General features: G+C 40.1%; 1 protein-coding gene across 2 annotated transcripts in view; it reads left to right on the top strand.

Moving 5' to 3' along the window:
* Positions 1–24999, top strand: part of Tnik (TRAF2 and NCK interacting kinase) — a 429300-nt gene that overhangs the window by 274086 nt on the left and 130215 nt on the right. For both annotated transcript variants that reach the window (XM_004652342.2, XM_004652341.2), the window contains exons 5-7: positions 8959–9069; positions 15325–15415; positions 17936–18066. In XM_004652342.2, the coding sequence (XP_004652399.1) occupies positions 8959–9069; positions 15325–15415; positions 17936–18066 (333 nt within the window). The remainder of the gene's footprint in view (positions 1–8958; positions 9070–15324; positions 15416–17935; positions 18067–24999) is intronic.

Genomic DNA, 24999 nt, shown 5'->3' with positions numbered 1-24999 from the left:
CTAGAAGAGTAAAGCTATGAAATTTGCCGGACAATGGATGACCCCAGAAAGAATTGTATTAACTAAAGTGACCCAAACTCACAAAGACCACGTGTACATGTTCTTTCTGGTATACAGAGTTTAGCTTGCAACCTGGGGAAAATGTGACTAAAACCTATAAGGATGGAACTATAACCAAAAAGCAAATATAACAAGAAGAACTGGAAGAGAGGTGAGAGAAGGACAGAAGGACACATGTGTAACAGAGGATGGAAGACACCAGGTCAAGGGAAGTGGGGATAAGAAACAAAAGTCAACTAGGACAAGTTGTATTCTAAAATGCCAGAATGAATGGAACCTGCAGCTCTGTACACTAACAAAATAATAAATTAAATTAAATTAAAAAAAAACAGTGGAGGGCTAGAGAGATGGCTTAAGGGTTAAGCACTTGCCTGTGAAGCCTAAAGACCCTGGTTTGAGGCTCGGTTCCCCAGGACCCACATTAGCCAGATGCACAAGGGAGCACACGCGTCTGGAGTTCGTTTGCTGGAGGCCCTGGTGCGCCCATTCGCTCTCTCTCTCTCTCTGTCTCTCTCTCTCTCTCTCTCCCTCTTTCTCCCTCTTTCTCTGTCTGTCACGCTCAAATAAATAAATAAAAGTAAACAAAAAATACTTCAAAGAACAGTGGAAAGTGACTAAGGAAAACACCCAATGTCAATATCTAGGCTCTCCACACATATGTACACAACGTGTACCCACCCATACACATAGACGTGTACACACATGTGTGCACACCACATACATAGACACATGCCTGCCCAAAAGAAAAAAAAGGGAAAGAAAAATAATGCTTTTCTTTGGTTTATCATTCTGCAATGCAGAGTTTAGCTTTCTTCCACCCTTAACGTTAATTTCTATGGTTGTATGTGCGAACACAATGCATGGAATGAGTTCCTCCTGCCTACCAAGCAAAAATCTAAGGAGGATCTGGCCTGCCTGCTGTGAAATTTGAGCTCAAACTTGGCTAACTCCTCTGGCATTTCCTTGAATGCTGTCATTGACTCTGAGATGCCTGTGTGCTTAAAGCATGAGACTGTTGAGCATTTCGGGTGGGCCTATCTTGTGGGCAGGCTTCTGGTTGCTAAAAATACCAGTTGGCCCAAAATATTCAGATGGGCTTTGTTCGATTCTCAGCACATAAACTCGTCTGTTGTCCACAAGGCTTGGGACGCACTACATCCTTAAGAACCATCATTTTATCTTCAGACAACTTAGAATTGATAGTCCAAGAATTCTTTATTCATGTCTAAAAATAACATTCAAAAGCCAAAGAGTCCACCCCCCCAAAAAAAAAATATGCTAGTTTAAAATGAATACAAAAAAATAACTGTTGGAAGTGTTTTTCACATTTGTGATTGCCAGGTTTTGTTTTATCTCAGTTAATTGATTGAAATGATAAATGGAATATATATATGTAAATACATATTATATATATTCAACACATTTTTATATTTCTGTACACAGGCATTTTATATTGTGAAACTTAAAGAACCTCTAGTGAATGAGGGAGTTTTTTTTCTTACAAAGTTGCTGAATTGGAGTTTGGTTCACACCTTCATAAATCATGCAGATAGGCTCCACTGGCTATTCCCAAACACACACGATAAAAATATCTCTGGCCTCACTGAGGTTTCTGGACCTTCAAGGTCACGAGGCTGGCTCATTTTGGAAGTGCAGGTTCTTGGAAGTTGTCTATGTGATCTTTTCTTTGCAGCTCTTCAGCTGCCTGGTTCATTTCAAGTGCGCTGTCATTTACCTGTTTCTCTTCCCCCTTCCTCCAAAACGTCCCTTCATCATGAGAAAGGATCGGTTGATGGTGATTTTACCCTCGTAGGTGACTGCAGAGTGACATTTGGGAGGAACAAGCTTCTGTCAGGTTATTCTGGGTTAGTGCCTGCAGTATTAAAATACCATCCTGAGGCCTTGTTTCTTGTTACAGGAACCTAAAACCAATTAACTAGCAAGTGAATGAATACTACAGGGGCCTTACAAATCACCCTAGCTTCTGAGAATTAACCTTCTTAAATGACTTTAGATATTATTGGGGTTGGAAGGGAAGGTTAGAAGTGACCATATCTCATGATTCTATTCCAAGGTCTTTAGTCCGTGTGGCTTGTAAAGAGGTAAACTCAGGGCTGTTTCAGAGTTTCTGAAACTCCTTTGGGGTCAGCTGCATTTGATGACTGTGCCTTAGACATTGTTCTGTTGGTTTAGGGAGCAAAGATGTCTCCTCCTAACCTGTCTCTTTTTTTTTGTTTGTTTGTTTGTTTGTTTGTTTGTTTTTGTGGTGCTAGTGATTCCAGGGCTTAACACACGGTAGGCATGTGCTACAGCCCCAATCCCTACTTCAATATCTCTAAGAAAAAGACTTGTACTTTCTTAGACATATAAGATAGCTGACAAAAATATATAAGAATCAACCATGCAAGTTGTAAAATATGTCAAGACTGTTTTTACAAACACTAACCTTTTTTTAAAATTTTGTTCATTTTTATTTATTTGACAGAGAGAGAGAGAGAAAGAGGCAGAGAGAGAGAGAGAGGGAATGGGCGCGCCAGGGCTTCCAGCCACCGCAAAAGAACTGCAGATACATGCACCCCCTTGTGCATCTGGCTAATGTGGGTCCTGGGAAATCGAGCCTCGAACCAGGGTCCTTGGGCTTCACAGGCAAGCACTTAACTGCTAAGCCATCTCTCCAGCCCAACACTAACCTTTTTTATTTAGACAGAAATAACTACCCCTATCCAAGCAATTCCAGCAATCCTTCTGGGAGTGTTTGTGGTACAATGCTCTTTTTAGAATTCTCCCTTCAGTTCCAGGACTGGTCCCCATCTGCCTAAAAACCTCCCCTGCCTTCCCCTTTAACTGAACTTCCTTTCCTTCCTCCCCAGTGGTATGAATGTTATTTCACTTTCTGACCTACTTATTTGATATTTATGAGTTTTCATAAGGTTCTTTTCCATATCGCTGTTCTCTCCACCTCCATCACCAGTACCTTCCAAACAGAATGATTATCTGTAATATAGTGCTGCATATTCTTGCAGTGTGGTATGAACATGAGCAAAATGTCTTGCCATTCCCTCATTAACAGGGGTAGAAATGCCTATGCCTAGCGCCCTTTCACTCTGTCTTCACCATCCAAGTGAGGCGGACCTCTAGGAGCTATTGACACTGTCCTCCAAGTCAGAAATTCTTATCTTGCTGCTTTTCTGAGAGTGCAAACATACCAATGGCTAGCAAAATAACCAATACAGATATCTTGAGATTTATGGGAGTTTTATATAGGTTGATACTGTTATTTTGTATTTTATCATAATATTAATGGTGGGGAGGGGTTGTTGCTGAACCCACATTGGCTAAGGAACATGTGTAAGCTCACAAAGCTAGTAGAGAGAGAAACAGGCTTTCTCCCTTGATGTAGGTACTTAATGAGTGTTCACTATGGATAAGATTGCAGACTATATTAAACGGTATTTCCAAGGATTTACAAAGGAATTGGGGGAAGGAGAATAATTCATCAATGTTAATTTTTAATAAGTCGCTAAACCATAAACCACTCAGACCATGGTAAGTTCTCAGTAAATGCCAGTGAGTATTACCGCCCCAATACAGTCTTTGAGAACTATTTTTCAGGGAAGATACTCATGATCCATTATTTCTTCTTTCTTTGCAAAGTTATTGACTGGCTGCTCATGGGCCTGGCCTGTTGATCCCTGTCTCTGTTTATTAGTGGGGTGAGGATACTGGTGGGAAGGAAAGCTACCCATTGTGCGGTAGCAGTAATTATCAGTGTTGCTATGATGCCGCAGGAACCCACTGCTAGCAAGTCCTGATTTCTTTCTTTTTCTTTTTTTGTTAAAAATCCCATTACATAATTTAACAATCGTTTTGTTCCATAGTGAGATGAAAAGAATTTAGCAGCCTTCAGCTGGAGCTGAATGGAGAGGCAAATTGCAGAAATCACTGGCATTAGTGCCTGGCTAGAGTTGGATTGTTTCTTACTGAATATTTGAAAGTATTTTGTCCAATCTAATTTTGAGAGACTGGAGTTGCTGGGCTTCCACTGCTTTCCGTGGGGACTATAATTACACAGCTGAATTGGGCCCATGGGCAAGACATTTTCTCCAGCTCACACAGGAGCCATGGATGCATTTGCAGGAGGTTTGGTTACTGTGTTTCTTAAAATGGGATTTGAAGAAAGGGCACATGTTTTGCTCACTTGGGAAAGTGCTCTTTTCTTTCCACCTCAGTGTGTGTCTTTGTGCCATCCTGCTGACACTGAGCCATGAGTTGCTGTACAATGGCATGTTCCCCAACATTGTTGGATGAGGAATGCCTCCACATATAGCATCAGATGGAGCCCAAGCCCACCCTAGAAGCCTTAAGCCAGGGGATAGCCCCACTCCATCTGCATGGGCATCTACTTGCCCCACTCTGGAGTTGGTTTGAAACAAATCATACTTACAAAAACATTTTTTTTTTATTTTGGCAAAATACACATAGCATCAAATTTACCTCAACTTGAAAATGTCTAATTCATTGACCTTTGGTAAGTTCTTAATGTTGCACAAACATCACCACTGTCTGATTCCAGAATTCTTCATTACCCTGAAAGAAAACTTTACACAGTCACTTCAGCTCACCCTACCACTATTGTAGGCATTCACTAATCTAATTTTTGTAGTTTGTATGAATAGAATTGTATACTATACAGTCATTTTGCTTGGCCCTTTCTACTGAACTGTATGTTTTAACAATCTGTCCATGTTGTACAATGAAACAGTCATTCTTTTCCATGACTGAATAACATTCTGTTGGATGCATTTATTACAGCTTGTTTTGCTTATAATCTACCTGTTGATAGACATTTTGATTGTTTCTACTTTTGTCTATTGCACCTAGTGCTAATTTGAATACTTTAGCAAAGGTGTTTGTTTGAACATCTGTTTTCAATTCTCTGGGCATAAATCAAGAAGTGGAATGATCGAGTCCTGAATTGATCCTGTGTTTAACTTACTAAGGAATTCACAAACTACTTACCACAGTCATTGCACCATTTTATATGATGCACCATTGGCAATATATGAGGGTCCCAAGTTATCTACACTTGCAAATTAGCTTCATCTTAGGGGGTATAAAATGATAGCCCATTGTGAGTTGGTTTGCATTTTCCTAATGACTTATGATGGAAATGACTTTTCATAAATCAGTCATCTATATGTCTTATTTTTAAATGTACTTATTTATTTATTTGCAAGTGTGTGTTATGAGTATGCATGGGAGCGCCAAGGCATACTGCCACTGCACACAAGTACTAGATGAACCCAGGTTGGTGGGCTTTGAAAGCAAGTGACTTTAGCCACTGAGCCTCCTTTCCAGCCCTTATATGTCTTCTTAATGTCCATTCAAGTCCTTTGTTCATTTTTCCTTCCTTCATCTATTTATTGTTTTTTCTGAGACAGGGTCTCACCTATGTAGTCCCAGTTTCAGACTCAAGGCAGTCCTCTTGCCTCAGCCTCCCTAAGTGCTAGAATTAAAAGCATGCACCTTGCATACCTGACTCTTCTGCTCACTTGTAAACTCCTTTAAGCTGCATGGTTTTGTCATTGAGTTCTAAGAGTCTCTTGCATATTCCTTAGACCCTTTTGTATATAATTTGTTAATATTTTTAATACTTTGTGCAGTAGCTTTTTAAAACTGGTTTTTGCTTGGTGGGAGTGTGAGTGGTGTGTGCACTTGCGTGTGTCCCTGTAGTCCCCATTTGCTCGCCTACAGTGAGGCGGGCTTACCTACAATGGCCAGTGTGGAAAGTGGGGTGTCCTGCTCCATTATTCTTTCATCTATTCTTATTGAAACCATAGTAGAGCTTTCCATTTATTTTTTTCACAAGCTCCCGTGGTTCCTGGGTCTCTGCCCACATGGCCACATCCAACTGTTCAGTCTGGATATTCAGCCTCAGTCAGTCTCGGGCTATCTCAGGCTCCCTGCACTTCATCCTTGAGCCATCTCTCCAGCCCACCTTACTTCCTTAATCATTTTTCTTTACTGCACAAAAAATGCCAGCAAGCTTCATGTCAAGTGGAGAACATTTTTTCATAACCACAAACCATTATCACACTTCAGTAATACTAGTTTCTTAGTCTCAACAAATATCAACACGTACATTAAAGACTTTAGTAGTCTCAGAAACTTCAAGCCACTTTTTTGCATGTGTCATGTGCATGCAAGTGTATATACATGTTCATATGTTTGGGGGCACATACATGTCCACATGCACATAGAGGTTAGAAGCCAACGTTGGGTGTAACCCTTGGTCCCTTTCCACCTGATCTGTGGGACAGAGTCTCTTGCTGAACCTAGTGCTCACTGATTCAGCTAGACTAGGTATCCAGCAAGCCCCCAAGGATTTGCTTTCTCCATCTCCCCAGTACTGGGGTCACAAGCACGTGCCCTGCCTGACTTTTACATGGTTGCTGGGGATAAGAACTCAGATCCTCATGGGTTCATGGATAGCACTTTACCCACTGAGCAATCTTCCCAGCCTTTTAACAGCTAATTTTAAAATCAGTGTTTAAATAAAGCATAAGCATTTCAATCTGTTGAGGAATTTTCAAGTGTTGTTATGTCCTTCAGTTTTCCTTCCATATCTTTCTTTCTCCCTCCTTGAATTTTAGTTCTGATGACACATTTGTCTAGACAGGTTTACTAGTTAAGATTGAAATTTGCTGGTTGCATGCTCCTGATGCAATGTGTCCCTCAGTCCTCTTATTCCCCATACTTTGTTGGTTGGATGGACCTAGTGGTTGAAGCATATTCAGGTTTGTGGTTCTGTTTGGTTTGTTTGTTTTGTTGGTTGATTGGTTTGGTGTTAGAACTACTACCTCACAGATGCAACTCATATAATTTTTTAGATTTTTATATGAGCAGCTGGGAATAATCACTACCTATACCTGTTAGCTGATTAAGAAGTTCAGAAGAGGGCTGCAGAGATGGATGAGCAGTTAAAGGTGCCTGCTAGCAAAGACTGGTGGCCTGGTTTCAATTCCCCAGTACCCATGTAAAGCCAGATGTACAAAGTGACACATGCATCTGGAATTATTTTTTCAGTGGCAAAAGACCCTGGCACACCCATATCCATTCCCTTTCTCCTCCTTTCTCTTTACAAATAAATTTTAAAATGTTTCCAAAGGTACAAGAGGCTAATTTGCTAAGTTGCTTATATCTTTCTCATTTACAAGGCAGTCTACTCATGTTTGTGAATAGACATTTTCCATATTTTAGTGTGTGATTGATTACCGAGTTTTAGAATCTGAATAAGAAAGCCAGGATACAATCTTAAGTTTCCCTCTCATTTACCAGCTCTCAACATTATAATTTGGGCCTTTGTTTTCTTCTAGTTTTGCCAGTTTTATTATCAGGCAGATGATTTACCTTATTAGTTCCTTTAATTAAGTATATTTAATGTGTTTTAGATAATACCATTATTGTTCTTGTCATTGCTCAAAATTATCCTATCTTTGGAGAATGCAAGTTTTTTTAATCGACACTGAATCTTTTTGACATGATTTTTATCGTCTTTGATAGCTCCTTGCCTATTACATATGAAAAATGTTCAACTGTATGGTGGTGGAATATAGTATATTGTCATACTCTCCAAACTTCCCCCAAAAAATCTTCCTATAAGCCTTGAGATTTCCAGTGACCCTCCTGGCAAGATAACAAGAGTACTCGTGTGAAATCGCTCATCAGTTATCAATCAAGTCTCTGCATGTACTGCAAGAATTAGAAAGTCACACATGAAGCTCATTTCTTGAGTTTTCATTGAGTTCCTATGAAGCGTGTAAAATAAAAGAAAGCATTGTTTCATGGCGGATTCTGCACCCTTATGGTAACTTGAAGGACCTAGTACCCTCATGCTAATGTCAGAGAAGTGCATGTGGATTTTAGTACACCTTGCTTTTGGTTCTGCCTCTAACTATCAAGTCCTCAGTTGATTATAATCATTCTTTAAAAAAAGCTTCTTTCTGTATAATTACAAAAGAGCAATGGGAGTACTTTATCAGGAGGCACTTGTTGAAAATGATTTAAAGGAGAAAGAATGAAATCGATGTTCTTTGCCTAGCCTACAAAATGGGTGTGAAAGTATCTAAATGTCTTTTCTTCATCTAGTCCTCTTTGGTCATTAAGTAAGGGTAGTGTTTATTTTCTGCCTGTTTTATAAAGTTGCTGAATACTATAATGACTTTATATTTATAGAGTGCTTGGAGCTTTTTGGATGAAAGGTGCTAAATTAGAGTTTATTGTTTATTGAGTTTATCTGTTGGGCCCAACCTCCTGGGAACATTTGCTGGAGTTAATTAAAAACAGATAGTCCCTATTCTGACAGCTTATAGTGCCAAGTCCAGACTAATAACATAAACAGCATGCACCCTGTTATCCCAGCTTGAGATGGACTGGAGGATTGGAGTTCTTGGGACAGAGAAGTGGAGGGAATGAGCCTACTACTTCTTTGGGAAACATGAGTTCAGTAGCTGAGTAAAAATAAAGATATTTTCAACTTTGTCTGAGCCACTTCTTGACATCATTATACATATGTGTGTATACAAAGATGGAGATATGTATATATTTGTACAATATGGAAAGTTATATCTGTATACAATATGGTAAGTTTCTCTCTCTAATTTTATGTGTGTGTATGTGTTTATACATATGATATGGGAAGTTTCCTTGACTTCCAACAGGTCAAAAAACTTAAGAATTCTTTTTTTCTTCCTATCATCTTTCTAAGAAACTAAGATAAAAGTTTAAATAAACATCAAAGTTTATGTTTTATGAAGACATCTTTCTTACTAGAACATACAAGTTGATGAGTACTGTGCAGTGTAACTATGGTAATGGCTTGTTTCCTTCCTTTACCAGTTGGTGATGGAGTTCTGTGGTGCTGGCTCTGTCACTGACCTGATCAAGAACACAAAAGGCAACACGTTGAAGGAAGAGTGGATTGCCTACATCTGCAGGGAGATTTTACGGGTAGGTAACAAGTAGATACTGGGCTGCCTTCCAATATCTTCACGTGATATTGGATGTCTTGGGAGATGTTCCATTTTTTTTCCTAGCCTTCTAGTGAAATTCCTAAGTGTAGCAGAGATCTCTTTAAGGGGTTATTCCAACAAGTTGGGCATACTGGCACAAACATGTCATCCTAAAATTCTAAAGGCTGAGGCAGAAAGATTAAAAAAAATAATAATTAGGAATAGTCTTTGCTACAGAAGGAGGTGCTCTCTTAAATAGATGAATGGATGAATGAATGAAAAGTTTATTCTAACAGTGATTACGGTGATAGAGGCTTGCCTGCAAGGCTGCTCTGATGGTTCAAGGCCCATTCTGGATAGACCATGTGTCCTTTTATTTGAAAGGTCAACACAGAGGATGTCTTCTAGCAAATCCAATGGTGTTTCCAAATCAAAATCTGATTTAAAGTCATAAAAATAAGGTCATACTTAGGAATTGTATGAGTTTTTTGTTTTTTTGTTTTGTTTTGTTTTGTTTTTGTTTTTTGAGGCAGATACAGCTAACCTGGAACTCACTCTCTAGCCCAGACTAGCCACAAGCTTAAGGTGATCCTCCTACCTCACCCTCCCAAATGGTTGTTTACAAGCATGAACTACCACACCTACTTTCAGGAAAAGTTTTATTTTAAGACATATTTTAATTGGTCATTTGAGGGATATATTTTCATCCTAACTAATGCTATAATACCTCCTTAGCATGTAACCTGTGTAAGAATTACCTCAATTTACTATTTTCTGTGCAAACGAGCTAGTTGAAAACCACTTTTACCTTTAAAAATCCTTTTAGGGCTGGAGAGATGGTTTAGCGGTTAAGCGCGTGCCTGTGAAGCCTAAGGACCCCGGTTTGAGGTTCAATTCCCTAGTACATACTTTTGCCAAGAAATCTCATAATCAGTCACTAAAGATATCAGGATGCTGGAGAGATAGCTCAATGATGAAGGCTCCTGGCTACAAAGCCTAATGACCCAGCCTTGATTCCCCAGTACCCATGTAAAGCCAAATACACAGTGGGGCATACATTTGGAGTTCATTTGCAACAGCTGGAAGCCCTAACAAACCCATATTTTCCCTCTCTCTCTCTCTCTCTCTATCTATCTATCTATCTCTCTATCTCCCTATCTGTCTATCTATCTATCTATCTATCTGTCTGTCTGTCTGTCTGTCTGTCTGTCTGTCTGTCTCTTCCCACTCTCTCACTCTTTTCTTGAAAATAAATTAGCAAATAAATATTTAAAAAAAAAAAAAAAACAGAAACACCGAGCATGGTGGCACACACCTTTAATCCCAACACTCGGGAGGCAGAGGTAGGAGGATCACCGTGTGTTCGAGGCCAACCTGAGAGTACATAAAGAATTCCAGGTCAGCCTGAGCTAAAGTAAAACCGTACCTCGAAAAAACAAAAATAAAACAAAACAAAAACAACACTGACATATTTACTGAGCTAAATTTAGTAAGAAAAGGTGATGGAGTACATTTAAATTCATTCAGCGTAATATAATCTTCTCTTGCAACTAACAGAGCATAGAGTATGTGTACTGAGCATTCTTACTAGAATGCCTGAGAATAATTATTCTTTATAAACTCTGCCTTCTTAATTTAAAGGAACTCAAGTTAAAATTGGTTTTATTGAGTGTTCAAAATGTGGCCTGGAGAGACAGATTAAGTGCTATGTATGTGTAGATGAATAACTTTGAGAAAAAAAGGAATATATAAAAAGATTATGTCTGGGACTGGAAAGATTACTTAGTGGTTAAGGCACTTGCCTGCAAAGCCAAAGGACCCTGGTTTGATTTCCCAGGACCCATGTAAGCCAGATGTACAAGGTGACACATGTATCTGAAGTTCATTTGCAGTGGCTGAAGGCTCTGGCATGCCCATTCTTTCTGTCTACCCCCCTTCTTTCTCTCTCTCTCTCCCCCTCCCTCTCCTTCTTCTCCCCCCTCTCCTTCTCCATTTCTTTGTCAAATATATAAATGAATAAATAAATAAATAAATTTTTAAAAAGACAATGTGCAGATAAAACCAGATTAAGCAAAAGACAAAAAGAAGCTTATAATGATAAGCATGGAAAAGTTAAATATTTAGAAATACATTTAAAGAAAGAGATAGATGACTTCTACCATATCCATATATATATATATATTATATTCCTGAGAAAAATGGAAAACAGCCTTTAAAAATGAAGATTTATGTCCACTCCATGCATAGGGATATATTCAATATTATAAAAAATATCATTTCTGTCCAGTTTAATGCATGGTTTCTTTGAGCTTCCAAAAAAAATCTCCATAGCAATATTGGTTGGCAGTGATGGGATAATTTTTAGAAATCATATGAAAAAGTAAAGGGTCCAGAATAACTAAAGCAATGTTTTAAAAAAAAAAAAGACACAAATAGTAGACGATTGATACTCCCAAGTTTTCAGAATTTATCATAAGGCTGTTCAAATAGAGTGGTATTGTCACAAGATTAAACAGGGGCCCAAGGATGTGTCCCAGACTGCACCCATATCATGGATACCTTCAATGACAAAGTAAATATCTCTGTGGATGGGGGAATATGCTTTCACCAGCACATGGACCATCCATGTGAAAGTATAAAATCTGGGCTGGATAGATGGCTTTGCAGTTAAAGCACTTGCCTGAGAAGCTGGAGGACTCAGGTTTGACTCCCCAGTACACATGTGTGCCAGATGTACAAGGTGGCACATGCATCTGCAGTTCTTTTGCAGTGACTAGAAGCCCTGGGCACCCATTCTCTCTCTCTCTCTCTCTCTCTCTCTCTCTCTCTCTCTCTCTCTCTCTCTCTCTCTCTCTCTCTCTTTCTCTCCCCCTCCCTCCCTCCCTCCCTCATCTTTTGTTTAGTTTTGGTGAGTTTGTTTTTGTTGGCTTTTTTATTGTATGATTTTGTTGTTTGTGGAAAATAAGAACAGAAAAGCAAAATAAAAGAATAATATCACTTGGGCACTAAATAACTTTTCCAGATAAGTACTAGCATTACGTACTGTGCCTCAACACTCTGGTTTTAGGTTTTAATTTCTCTGCAAACTATGTGAGTGTAGTTTGTAGAGATCATTACCACTACAAAGAAGTCAAAATTGTAGTAACTCCTGGGGAACTGGTGTGGACATCACTGGGTGTTTGATTTATATAGTCAGCACAAAATCACAAATATGAATCACTAAAAATGACAGTAATAGATGTCAACTAAGGAAACAAATGGATTCTTTTTAACTTTTTTATTGACAACTGCCATAATTATAGACAATCAACCATGATAATTCCCTCCCCTCCCCTAATTTCCCCTTTGCAAATCCACTCTCCCTCATATCCACTCCCAGTTTCAATTAGTCTTTATTTTATTTTGATGTCATCATCTTTTCCTCCTATTACAAAGGTCTTGTGTAAGTAGTGCTAGGCACTGAAAGGTCATGAATATCAAGGCAAATTGTGACTGGAAGAGTGCATTGTAAGCAGTCCTACCCTTCCTTTGGCTCTTACATACTTTCTGCCACCTCTTCCACAATGGACCCTCAGCCTTGGAAGGGGTAAAGTGCTGAACACTCCTCTGTCACTTCTTCTCAGCACTGTGGTGCATTTTAAGTCTTCCCAATGTACTCCACCATGTGAAAAGAGAAGCTTCTCTAACCAAAAGTGAGAGTATCATTAATATAGGTATGAACATGAAGAAAAGTGCTTACAGGGAAGTTTGGTGAGCATAATACATGCATTTAGTCAGACAACAGCAGGTGTTATACCCCTAGGGCTTGCGACCCCTCCTGCCATAGGCTTTTGAATAGATTTTGGGTACCAGGCATATATTCCCTCCCTTGGAGTAAGCCTCTAGTTCAATTAGAGAGTGGTTGGTTTCCCCCACAACAGACATGTCATTATTGCACCCATTGGGTCATTTAGCCTGGCTGGCCAAACTTAAGGCTTGCAGTATCCACTATTGTTTATCACCGCTGATGATTTATTACTCCCTTCCATAGGGCTGCATGTGACTAATCTGTTTTCAGCTCAGCTCCATCTTGATTTTTCAGTGATCTTGTAGCACAAGCATGTAGAATCTTCAGCAAAAGGGTCTTGCAGTGTATTTCTGGTGGGAAACAAGGGCCTTGGCAATAGCCTGTAATGTTTTGGGGGGCATCAGGGACCTCCCTGGCCAATGACTCACTGGAAGGTATCCCATTACTAGCATTAAATTTTTTTCTAGTAACAATCTATGGCTTCTGGGTGTGCCATTAACCCAAAAAAGTAGGTTTCTATATGGCTTATTCATAACATCTTAATTTTTTTCTTTCTTTTTTTTTTAAGGTAGGGTCTCACTCTGGTCCAAGCTGGCCTGAAATTAACCATGTAGTCTCAGGGTGGCCTTGAACTCTTGGTGATCCTCCTATCTCTGCCTCCCGAGTGCTGGGATTAAAGGCGTGCGCCACCACGCCTGGCTAACATCTTAAATTTTGATTAACCCTCCCTCCACCCTTCCTTTACTCTTTGATCTCACTTAGGCCATTATATCCCCCGTAATCTGTTCATCTATTTACATATATACAATACCATCTCCTTAAGTCATCTCCTCTCCTCCCTCCCTTATTGCCCCTTTCTACCTTACTGGCTTCTGCAACTGATTTTTATTCCAACACATATACAAGTCTAAACCTTTGTAGCTAGGATCCACCTATGAAAAAAACATGTGGCATTTGACTTTCTGGACCTGAGTTACCTCACTTAGTATAATCCTTTCCAGTTCCATCCATTTCCATGCAAATTTCATAATTTCATTTTTCCTTACCACTGACTAGAACTCCATTGTATAAATGCACCACATCTTTATTATCCATTCATCACTTAAGTGACATCTAGGTGGGTTCCTTTTCCTAGCTATGGTGAACAGAGAAGCAGTAAATATGAATGTACAAGCATCTCTAAGGTAGTGAGAAGAGTCCTTGGGATATATGCCTAGGAGTGGTATAGCTGGGTCATATGGTAGATCTATTTTTAGTTGTCTCAGTATCCTCCACACTGATTTCCATAATGGCTGTACCATTTTACATTCCCACCAGCAGTGTAGAATGGTTCCGCTTTTCCACTTGCCAGAATTTATTGTCATTTGTTTTCCTGATGATAGCCATTCTGACAGGAGTGAGAAGGAATCTCAAAGTAGTTTTAATTTGCATTTCTCTGATGGCTAAGGATGTAGAACTTTTTTTAGATGCTTATAAGCCATCTGTATTTCTTCTTTTGAGAACTCTTTGTTTAGTTCCATAGCCCATTTTTAAACTGGGTTGTTTGATTTCTTATTATTTAGTTTTCTGTGTATCCTGGATATTAATCCTCTGTCAGATGTATAGCTGGCAAAGATTTTCTCCCATTCTGTAGACTGCCTCTTTGCTCTATTCACAGTGTCCTTTGCTGTGCAAGAGCTTTATAATTGCATGAGGTCCTTTTTTAATATGCCTAAAACCAATGGGAAGGAAAGTCTTTGACTAGCCTCCAACAAATTTCATTGTGCTTAATTAAAATTATGGAACAGAAGATAACTTTTAACTTTTAAATTCAAATAATGTCCCTGAAGGTTAAATTAACTGAATTTTGGTTAGTTTTCTCTGCAAACTGTTCAAGTGTGGTTACAAACTAGCCAATACAACTCACAGCACTCTGAAAGCCAAAACTCATTCTAGTAGGAACTTGATGGTGTACTATTTTCTTCAGCACAGCACCATGCACATCTGTGGATTGCAGTTTCCTATAGTTCAGCACAGCCCTATGAACACATAACAGATATGAATACACTTTATTAAGTATCTCTGGGTGAGTTTGATTTTCAAGAGAGTGTTAACATTCAAAGGTCTGCATGCAGCACTGGAGAGATGGCTCAGTGGGTAAGATCACTTGCTGCACAAGCATGAGGATCTGAGTTCAATACCAATGCAAAAAGCCTGGCAAAGCTGTACATGTCTAACCCTAGTGCTGGGTGTAGAAGAGACTCATTAGGCTACCTTATCTAACTGAGCTCCAGGTTCAGTGAGAGACAGGGTCTCAAAAAAGAATAAGGCAGAAGAGCAACAGAGAAGTATACCAGGTGTCCTCCTTTGGCCTCTGCACATGTATGCAGATAGCATGCACATCTGCACACAAACATGCACACTCCACACACAGTTTGCATGTTTGCATAAGTTCCTGTTAACTCACTTGCCTCTCCATCCCTCCAGGGGCTGAGTCACCTACACCAGCATAAAGTAATTCACCGAGACATTAAAGGGCAGAATGTCCTGCTGACTGAAAATGCCGAAGTTAAACTAGGTAAGTACAGAATCCAGTGAGCCTAGAAATTGCTGGAATTCATAGAATTACTTCAACAGCTCTTCTGAGAAAAAAATATAAAGGTAAGTTTTTCATTGTGGATTTGAAGGGCATTCCGCTAAAAATGGAAAGGAAAATGTTTGCTTTGTTTAATTAAAAAAGATTTCCTAAAACCCTTGTGAAGAACGAATGGTATGTAGTATAGTGAATGGGATCATCTGCCTTAGTATTGGACAGAAATAATTGAGATTTTTTTTCAGTAATGATTAGAAGTGACAGACCTTGAAATTATCTCCTGTATTTCAGTTTGCTTATATGGTTGCTGCTATGACAGAACACTGATGACTCTAGTATTTTTATTGAATATATTCTCAGTTGAATATATTTAGCATAATCAATTCCTACTATATTTTCATAGCTTGAGTTGTGTTAACATTGATTTTTTTTTTATTACCCATAGCACCTATACAGAATAGCTGCTTACTAGTCAACTTCAGGAACACATTGATGACCCCTTTTCTTCCCTCCAGAGGTGTCCATGGGAGCATCTTTTTCTTTGGCATATCCATGAGAGCCTTCCCCCAGCAAGTCTGGGAATCCTCTAGTGTGTTTGCCTCCCTGAGTTGGATCATGAGCTCACAAATATCCTATAGGGTGCACATTTGTTATCTAGAAAAGAGTCAAGTTGATAAAATTGTGTGTTTTCAAAATGGCCTGGAACTGGGAGATGGTTCAGCAGCTAAAGCGCTTGTTGCTCAAACCTGGAAGCCATGGTATGATTCTGTAATCCCAGTGCTCACAGGGAAACATGGAGGCAGAGACGGAAGACTGTCCCAGATGCTAGACAACCAGCTTAAATGGCAAAATGCGCAGTGACTGAGAATAGTGAGATAGAAGGTGGGGACTGACACCCCAAAGTTATCTTGTGACTGCCACATGCATGCCCACATTCATATTCATGAACACATATACCATAATAATAATAATAATAATAATAATAATAATGATAACAATAACAAGGAGATGTGAACATTTGCTCCTCCATTTGATTAAATATATAATTTCCTTTCTTTACTAGCGTTTGGAGCTAAACTGTCATCTCATGAATATTCCCTTATAAGAACAAGAGCATACATTATGCAGACTAAGGAGTTGCATATGTATTGAGTGGGTGATCCAAGAGATTCAGTCATACATACAATTTAACATTACTTATTGAGAGAATATTTTATGCCCGTTTTCTATAAGACACTTATTTATCTCCTGCAAATATAAAAGCCACCTATGTAGATGTCATGATCCTTTTTAGGATTAGGAAGCCCAAGGTCAGAGGTGGCAAGCTGTAGGACTATGTGAGCTTCTGCAGTCTGATTCTGGCCCTTAGGGCTCCATCACTGTCTGTGCACTACCCTCTGTGGCCACCCAGCTTGGCTGTTGTTAAATACCTATGTTTGGTCTCCATGGAGTCTTTGTGTTACCAAATGTAACACTTTGGGGCATTTCTTATTGATATACTTTATACATGTAATTTTAAAAGTACATGTTCGGGGCTGGGGAAATGGCTTAGTGGTTAAGGCATTTGCCTGCGAAGCCTAATGACCCCGGTTTGATTCCCCAGAACCTACGTAAGCCAGATGCACAAGGGGTCACATGCATCTGGAGTTTACTTGCAGTGGCAGGAGGCCCTGACATGCCCATTCTCTCTTTCTATCTGCCTCTCTCTCTCTCTCAAATAAATAAATTAATTAATTAAAATATCTTTTTTAAAAAGTACATGTTTGATGTATTGAAAAGGTAGAACCAACTGACATGCCCATTGATAGAGGAAAAGTAAACAAGATGCAGCCTGTAACATACAATGGAAAATTACTCTGCACTAAAAGTCAATGAAATTCTGGCATGTGTCACAATATGAGTGAACATTGAGAACATTATGCTAGGTGAGATAAGATAAAAACTGTATGATTCCACTTATATGAGTATTCATATTTATAGAAACAGGGACCAAAGAATGAGCTGTTGGGTTGGGGTACAGGAAATAAGGAATTCTTTCTCAGAGGGTGCAGAATATTTTTGGACAGATGAAAAAATTCTGGGATGGATGGTGGAGATAGTTATACAATCTTAATGTGCTTAATGCCATGGCAATGCACATTGAAAAATGGCCAAAATGGTTACTTTTTGTTATGTATGTTTTACCATATTAGAAAACACATATTCAGGGCTGGAGAGATGGCTCAGTGTTTAAGGTGCTTGCCTGCCAAGCCTTACAACCCAGGTTTGATTCCCAGGACCCACATAAAGCCAGATGCACAAAGTGGCGCATGCGTCTGGAGTTTGTTTGCAGTGGCTTTAAACCCTGGCATGCCTATTCTTTCTTTCTGTCTCTCTCTTCTCTCTTCTTTTTACTCTCTCTCTGAAATAGTTATTTTTTTTTAATTTAAAAAAAAAAACAGATTCATTCTATCACCATATCCACCCTAAGGACATAGACTTATTCAATCATCTTTTCCTCTTCAGTGGACTTTGGAGTCAGTGCCCAGCTAGATCGAACAGTGGGCAGGAGGAACACTTTCATTGGGACACCCTACTGGATGGCACCAGAAGTCATTGCTTGTGATGAAAACCCAGATGCCACATATGATTTCAAGGTATGATATCTTCATTGTTCTTCGTAAAACTACGACTGACCTCTCATTCTGTGACTGACAGCGGAAGAATTCTCACATGCTTTTAGATTGATTATTTATATGGCCCAAGGGGAGAACTGAAAAACATTGTTTGAATCTAACATTGTAAGACATGGAAGTGAGAATTGTCTTAGTGAATTTACCCAACATATCTGATTGCTAATCTATTTTTTAAAAGCTAAAATTACTGTCTATACTTTTTAATTGACTTATTATTTTTGGAAACAGATTAGATTTACATTTTAGTTATAGTTTAGTTTTTGTCAGTCTGCTCTTTTTTCCTTTTGTTTATCTACTCACACTTTTCGTTTAACTGACACATAAACTAAGCCAATTTTCATATTAACGTAATGTACCAAGTAATGTTTCAACATGTGTGTGCTTTGCATAATGTAAAAATCAAGTGCAGCATGCTCATTTCTTCATTTATCATTACTTTGAGGTAAAGAATTTCAGAGTCTTTCCTTCTGGCTTCTTGAATGGACAGTGAATTCTTGATATCCTTACTATGCAATGATACCCAAGAGCTTCTTGTTTCTTTCTAACTGAATATAGTACACACTGGCCAACTTTTTTCCATCCCCCACCTCCAAAGTTTATATTCTGATAGCTTTTTATGTTGAAAGAAACCAAGATATGCATTTGTCTCAGCCCCCCCCCCCTTTTTTTTGCAAGTGAGAGTAATAAAACTTCTCCTTTCTACATATACTGCACACAGTCTGTTATCTGGGCTTTCTTTCCAATTAGAGAATAAAATGAGATGTAGATAAGCATGTTATGGTATTTCTCTAGCATGTCGTGACGTTCCATAGAAATTTAATGTGCCCTTTGTTACTTTGGGTTATAAACTGAAAATCTGCTATAAATTCAAGTGGGGTGCAGTAGGATTTTCCAGGAAACTCTTCTCCTCTCCTAGTCAACTCTCTGACATGAGTTGAGGTTGCAGCCTGTCATAGCGGCACTGTGGGTGGCATGGTTTCTTCAGCCAAGAGTGGGGACCAACAGATCCACAAGAACTGTAGGCTTCAGTTGTGCCCTGGGAAGGGAGGGAGACACCCTGTGGGCAATACTTGATACTACCTTGGTTTAGTTTGGAGGAACATGGACTCCTGGAATAATTACTGAGCCTCTTTAAATACCCTTCTCTTACAGAGGAAGAAGGGAGGTCTTCACAAGTGAACACCCAGTTGGTGATTTTCTCAGGGCTGCGACTGCAGCCCACATGTTCCACCACTTTGTTCTGATTTCTTTTTTTATTTTTTGGTTTTTCGAGGTACGGTCTCACTCTAGCCCAGGCTGACCTGGAATTCATTATGTAGTCTCAGGGTGGCCTCAAACTCATGGCAATCCTCCTACATCTGCCTCCCGAGCGCTGGGATTAAAGGTGTGCGCCACCACACCTGACTTGTTCTGATTTCTTTACAATAGATTCTCTCTACCTTCAGGGGAGTGTGGGTTTATCATGTGATTTATTTATTGATTAGTGTTGATTACTTATTAGATTCATCTAAAATGTCTTTCAAAACTGCTGCGAATTTTACAAAACTAATGCAATGCATCAATGCCAGGAATCTGTAGGAAATAAGTCTGTTGGGACGCTGGTATTGTCTGAGGTGTCCTAGACTTCTCTATAAAGTTCACATTTCCCAAACAAAGATTATACATTTGGAGAGATTCATTTAAAGATCATTTGCTTCCCCACATTTGTGGTTATTGAAATCAGGTCACAGAGATGCAATGCAGAGTCTTCGTATACAAGATCTTGGAGCATTGACAAAATTATTTGCCTCTTTGGGAAAATGCAAGTTTGAAGGTCTTGAAAACATAATCATCTCCTCATTCCTCTAAAGTTTGTTCCTCGAATAACTTGACAGCCGTCTGTCTGAAAAGAGCTACTGTGTTAAAAATTAATCTCCTGCCAAAATAAATGTCATTTATTTAAACTGCTGATTACTGGCACATTTCAATAATATCATTTGCAAATCCCACCAGAGGCTCCACTACAAAATATATGTCCCAGGCCAGATATATGTATTAAAAATGGCCATAAGCAATTCTTCAAACCATGACTGTATTTAATAAGTGTTAACTAGTCTACATATGGACCATAGATATTTTGGGCTGCTTTGAAATATACCATGATGGGCTACAGAGATGGCTTAGTGGTTAAAGTGCTTGCCTGCAAAGCCAATGGACCCAGGTTCAATCCCCTAGGACCCACATAAACCAGAAATGCACATGGTGGTGCATGCATCTGAAGTTTATTTGTAGTGGCTGGAGGCCCTGGTGTACCCATTCTCAGATAGATAGATAGATAGATAGATAGATAGATAGATAGATAGATAGATAGATAGGTAATCTTCCTCTTTCTCTCTCTCTCTCTCTCAAATAAATAAATAAAAATATTTAAAAAGAAATATACCATGAGTTCTGGGTTAATAGCTGTCAGTAAAGTGCAATTACAAACATGAGGAGTTGAGTCCCGATCTCTGAAACCCACATAAAAATGCTGGGAATAGTGGTGTGTGCCTGTAATCTCAACACTGAGGTGGGGTTGGCATTCTTGAAAAAGCTACACAAGTTGTCCTCTGACCTCCACATTCACAAACAACTGTCCCTTCACACACACACATACACACACACACACACATACATATAAATTTTAAAAACTAAAAGTTTTGTTTTAAAAAATCCATGAAGAATCAGAATGTGGGATTTTCACCCCCGTCTTAGCATGTTAAGTATGGTGACTGGCTTATTCCATATGGGTCACATGTTCTGTGACTAACGTAAGTAAAGTAAGCAGAAGGACCCTTCCTTCTGGCCACCCAAAGCTTGGCATAAAACTGATATCTGGAGCCTCCTTTTGCTCAGACTGTAGATTAGAAATACTGTTTTGAACACTGTAGAGTGCGTGCTACAAAACATCATTCTAGGTGTGGAGAAAGCCTAGTGTGTGAGTAGCCACAGGGCATGTCATGCTGTAGTGTGACATCAAAAACTGGTTCACGTGACTACGTCCATCCTGAGACATTAAAAGCTGAAGGCTACTTTATGTATCTTTTATAATCAAATAAAGTTCCCTGACTGGGAGAATAAGTTCAACAGTATTTTGGGTATATTGTGAATTTGTTCAGTGGGATTGTAAGGTACGTAGGTTCTGCACAAGCAGGACAAAGTCACAGTGAGAATATGAACTTCAGTGGTCACCTGCCATGGGGAAAGGAAAGAGCAGGACCAAGGGATAGCGAATATGAGGCCCAGAGGAAGGCCGGGGGCTCTGTGAGGTGTATTTCAGCCACTTCCTGCCTTCACTGTGGGCCAGGGAAGAGAAGATGCTCACCTTGAGATAATACCGCCCTTGGTTGGCACTATATCTTATCCTGTTTTCTGCGCAGTATTCCTAGGAATGTGGGCTGTCACCAGGGGGCAAGGTGACAGTAAGTTGACTTTAAAAATCATTTATTCACTCAGTGTGTATTATTAATTGAATACCCACTGTGTGTAAGGAATTAGTAGAGCTCTTTCTGTTTAAGTGGTTTCCACATGGAGAGTTTACTTGACACCCCCAGAAAGCCCAAGGATTGTGTCCCGTGAGTCTGATAGTCCATTTGACCCAGCTGATGTCTTAAGTCTCAGCAACCCATGGTAGCACTTAGGGCTCTCATCTGCTATAGAAGAGAAGGGAATTTGAAGACCACTGGGGAGACACCTTAATCAGTAATGTGTTTGCCTCACAAACTTGAGGACTTGAGTTTGATTCGTGAGAATATCAGGTGTGGTAGTGTACGCTTTTAACCAAGTGTTGGGAAGGCAGAGAGAGGCGGATCCCCCGGGCTTGCTGAGTAGCCAGGTAAGCCTAATTGGTGAGTTCCAAGTCAATGAGGGACTGACCCTTTCTCTAAAAAAGACAGAGAACACTCATGAGGATGACACTCAAGGTTGTCCTCTGGCCTCCGAACACACACATTTTGTGAGATTCTCTTCCAGCAAAACTGGCTTTAAAAAATAAACACAAAAGGCAAAACCAGAAGCATGTAGTTTGGCTTTGTTACGTGATTTTGCATTCATTATTACTGATGGATGATGATTTGATTTGTCCTGAAATGTCTTTAAAAACTGCTATAAGATTTTTTTTAATTTTTATAAGAAGGCAGTTCAGTATGATGAGGGCCCCTGTTGGAACAGTCAGCTGGGTTTGCACTTTCTTGTGCAGTCTGGTTTTGCATGTGATCTTCTAGGCACAGCAAGGAACTCACTGAAGACAGAGCTTCCCTGAAGGAGGAGTGCCCGCCTCACGTCCGCCTGACATGCTAGCTTTCCCCTGGAGGCCCTTCCTTTCTTGTTTCCAGAAATTCTGTCAAAACACTTCAAGTGAAAGGAAAGGTTTCATTTCCCTGATAAGTGTGCGGGGCAATAATGAAAGCTTTCCCACTTCATAATAAGTATTCAGAAGATTTGAAATTAATAAAACTGTTCAAATCTCCTAGGCTGTTTAAACTGTTATTTTTAAAACTTACTTGGAATTTTATTTCAGTTGAATGAAATCTGCCAGGCATTTTATAGTCCTGTGTATTTATTACCTTAAGAGGGCCACCCACCAAAGAAAGTTCTCAGGGGCCAAATGCCATTCATTGGAAACTGGTTGAATAAAGACCAAGTCCTCTGTCCAGTGGAATGGTATGCACCACTTAAGCAGAGAAGTAACATGGGTCCTTGGTACCCAAGTGTTAGTAGCAAAAACAACTAACAGTGTGGTACATATAGAGTACTCCTATTCCTACCCACCAGCGAACACACACACACACACACACACACACACACACACACACACACCCCACAGGCCATCTAGGAAGACCATAGGAGTATTTTACCTGTGAATAAGGGATGTGGATGGTGAATTTTACATTCTCATTTGATATATCCTTCTGTCCTGTTTGATCTTTTTGCCTTCAACAGAGCTTGCTCTTATCTTAAGCTGGTAATGTAAGAGATAAGCGAAGCCCAGGAAGTGGCTTGTCCACTACGCCCACACCATCCGGGTTCCTCCCTGCATATCTGCTCCGGGCTGACACTGGGTGTCACGCACCTACACTCTTTTAAGACACTTGTCCTACGGGTGTGGTGGATCCTCTGCAGGTGTAGATATGTCCTCTGTGTTTGGAGGAATTATGACCTGGCTGTAGAGAAACCACCAGGCAACTTCTGCATCATGCAACCAGGCTTTATTCAGGCTGTGTGGAAATACTCTTTTGGGAAGGAGGTTCAGCTGGAGTGGGCTGTGTAGCGGGACAGTCATGGTGAAGCAGGTGCCACCTGAAAGAGCTGGGCATGCACGGTGACAAGTGGGCCATTTACACTTGCAAGTCCAGGCCTCAGTCTACCGAGATCCAAACACAGGGGTGTCTTTATTCGGTCAGAAGGAAGGCGATATAAGTAAACCTTGTTAGTGGCACCAGCATGAAACTCAGTGTATCTCTGTGGCTCCGTGTTCATGCCACTGACTCAAGATTGTGCTGGCTCTTTCTTCAAGCAATGTATCTATCCCATGCAGGAAACATAGTCTCCTAGTTTCCTTTGTACCAGATAACAAATTCACAAAGACAGGAATGAAAAGTGTCCCTGAGTTTAAATCCTTTGAGTCCCTTGAGTTTTTTGAAATGAAATATGAAATGGGATTATTAATAACTGCCTATAATTTACACACTCAATGTCCCTGGACTTAGTTCTGTTTAGGTATCATTTAGTATGTAAGTCTGTGATATGTAAATGAGTGAGGCTTTTGAAGTCACACAAGACAGACTTTGGGGCTGGGAGAATGGCTCTGTGGATAAAGCACTTACCGTGCAAGCATGAGTACTTGAGTTTGGTTCCCCAGCACCCACATAGAAGTTACAAGCTGAAGCACAGGTGTCTGTAATCCATTGCACCAGGACAAGAAGGGAGATGGGGCAAGAGAATCACTTGGAGGCTCACAGGCCAGCTAGCTTGGCGTTTGGGGTGGTGAACAAGAGAGCCTGCCTCAAACAAGTGGAAGCTGAGAACTCACACTCAGAGTTGTCCTCTGACCTCTGCATGCACAACATGGCACACACGTGTCCACACTCCCACGTGTGAACACACACACCAAAAAAGATTTCGCCTTTTACTTGTTAGATTACTTCCAGGGGATTATTTAACCTCTCTGAAGAAATAATGAACTGTATACTACATGTAATACAGTAAACAAGTGTATATGTATTCATATATATGCATCCATTGTGTGTATACCTCCTGTGGTTCTTGTGGAGACCCTTCAAGCTATGCCCTCTCTTCACATTGCAGTGAGGAGGTGGACTCAGAGTCAGTAACACCTGCACCTGGTCACCAAGCTACTATCAGTGTCAGAGCTAACAGTCAAGCCTAGGGCTCTTAGCTATGGCTAGAGCACAGATCTTTGCCACCCTGGATGGCACACTGAGATTCTTCTCGTGCCACTCTTCCTCTTGCTTGTCTAGTTTGCTGTTGAATTTCTTCCACTGTGCTGGGCAGCTCAGTCCAAAAGAAATTTTCTCTTGTTCTGTTCATTTGACTGTGTGTGTGCTGACCCCACCCTATCCCCCCACCACGCCAAGCCAGAAGTCATACCTTGTGGCAGCCTCTCAGAGGCACTGGAATTTGTCTCTGTTCTTTTTGTAATTTTCACAGGGCTGGGCTATTAATCCTGCCATAGGCCAGGCTGCACAGCGCCTCTGGAATAACGAATGGCCCTGCTTCTGCCAACATGAGTCACACCATAGCCACAAAGGAAACTTATCTCTCCCTGACTCTTTCCTACCTTGTTCCTTCCTCTTCCTTTCCAGTCTCCTGTGATCTGTCTTGCCAGTTATTACTGGAGCCCATTCTCCTATATTT

The sequence above is a fragment of the Jaculus jaculus genome, chromosome 11 (genome assembly GCF_020740685.1).
Source record: "Jaculus jaculus isolate mJacJac1 chromosome 11, mJacJac1.mat.Y.cur, whole genome shotgun sequence".
Lineage (NCBI taxonomy): Eukaryota > Metazoa > Chordata > Mammalia > Rodentia > Dipodidae > Jaculus > Jaculus jaculus.
Note: the sequence above shows the minus strand (reverse complement) of the source record. Positions and strands in the feature narration are given on the sequence as shown.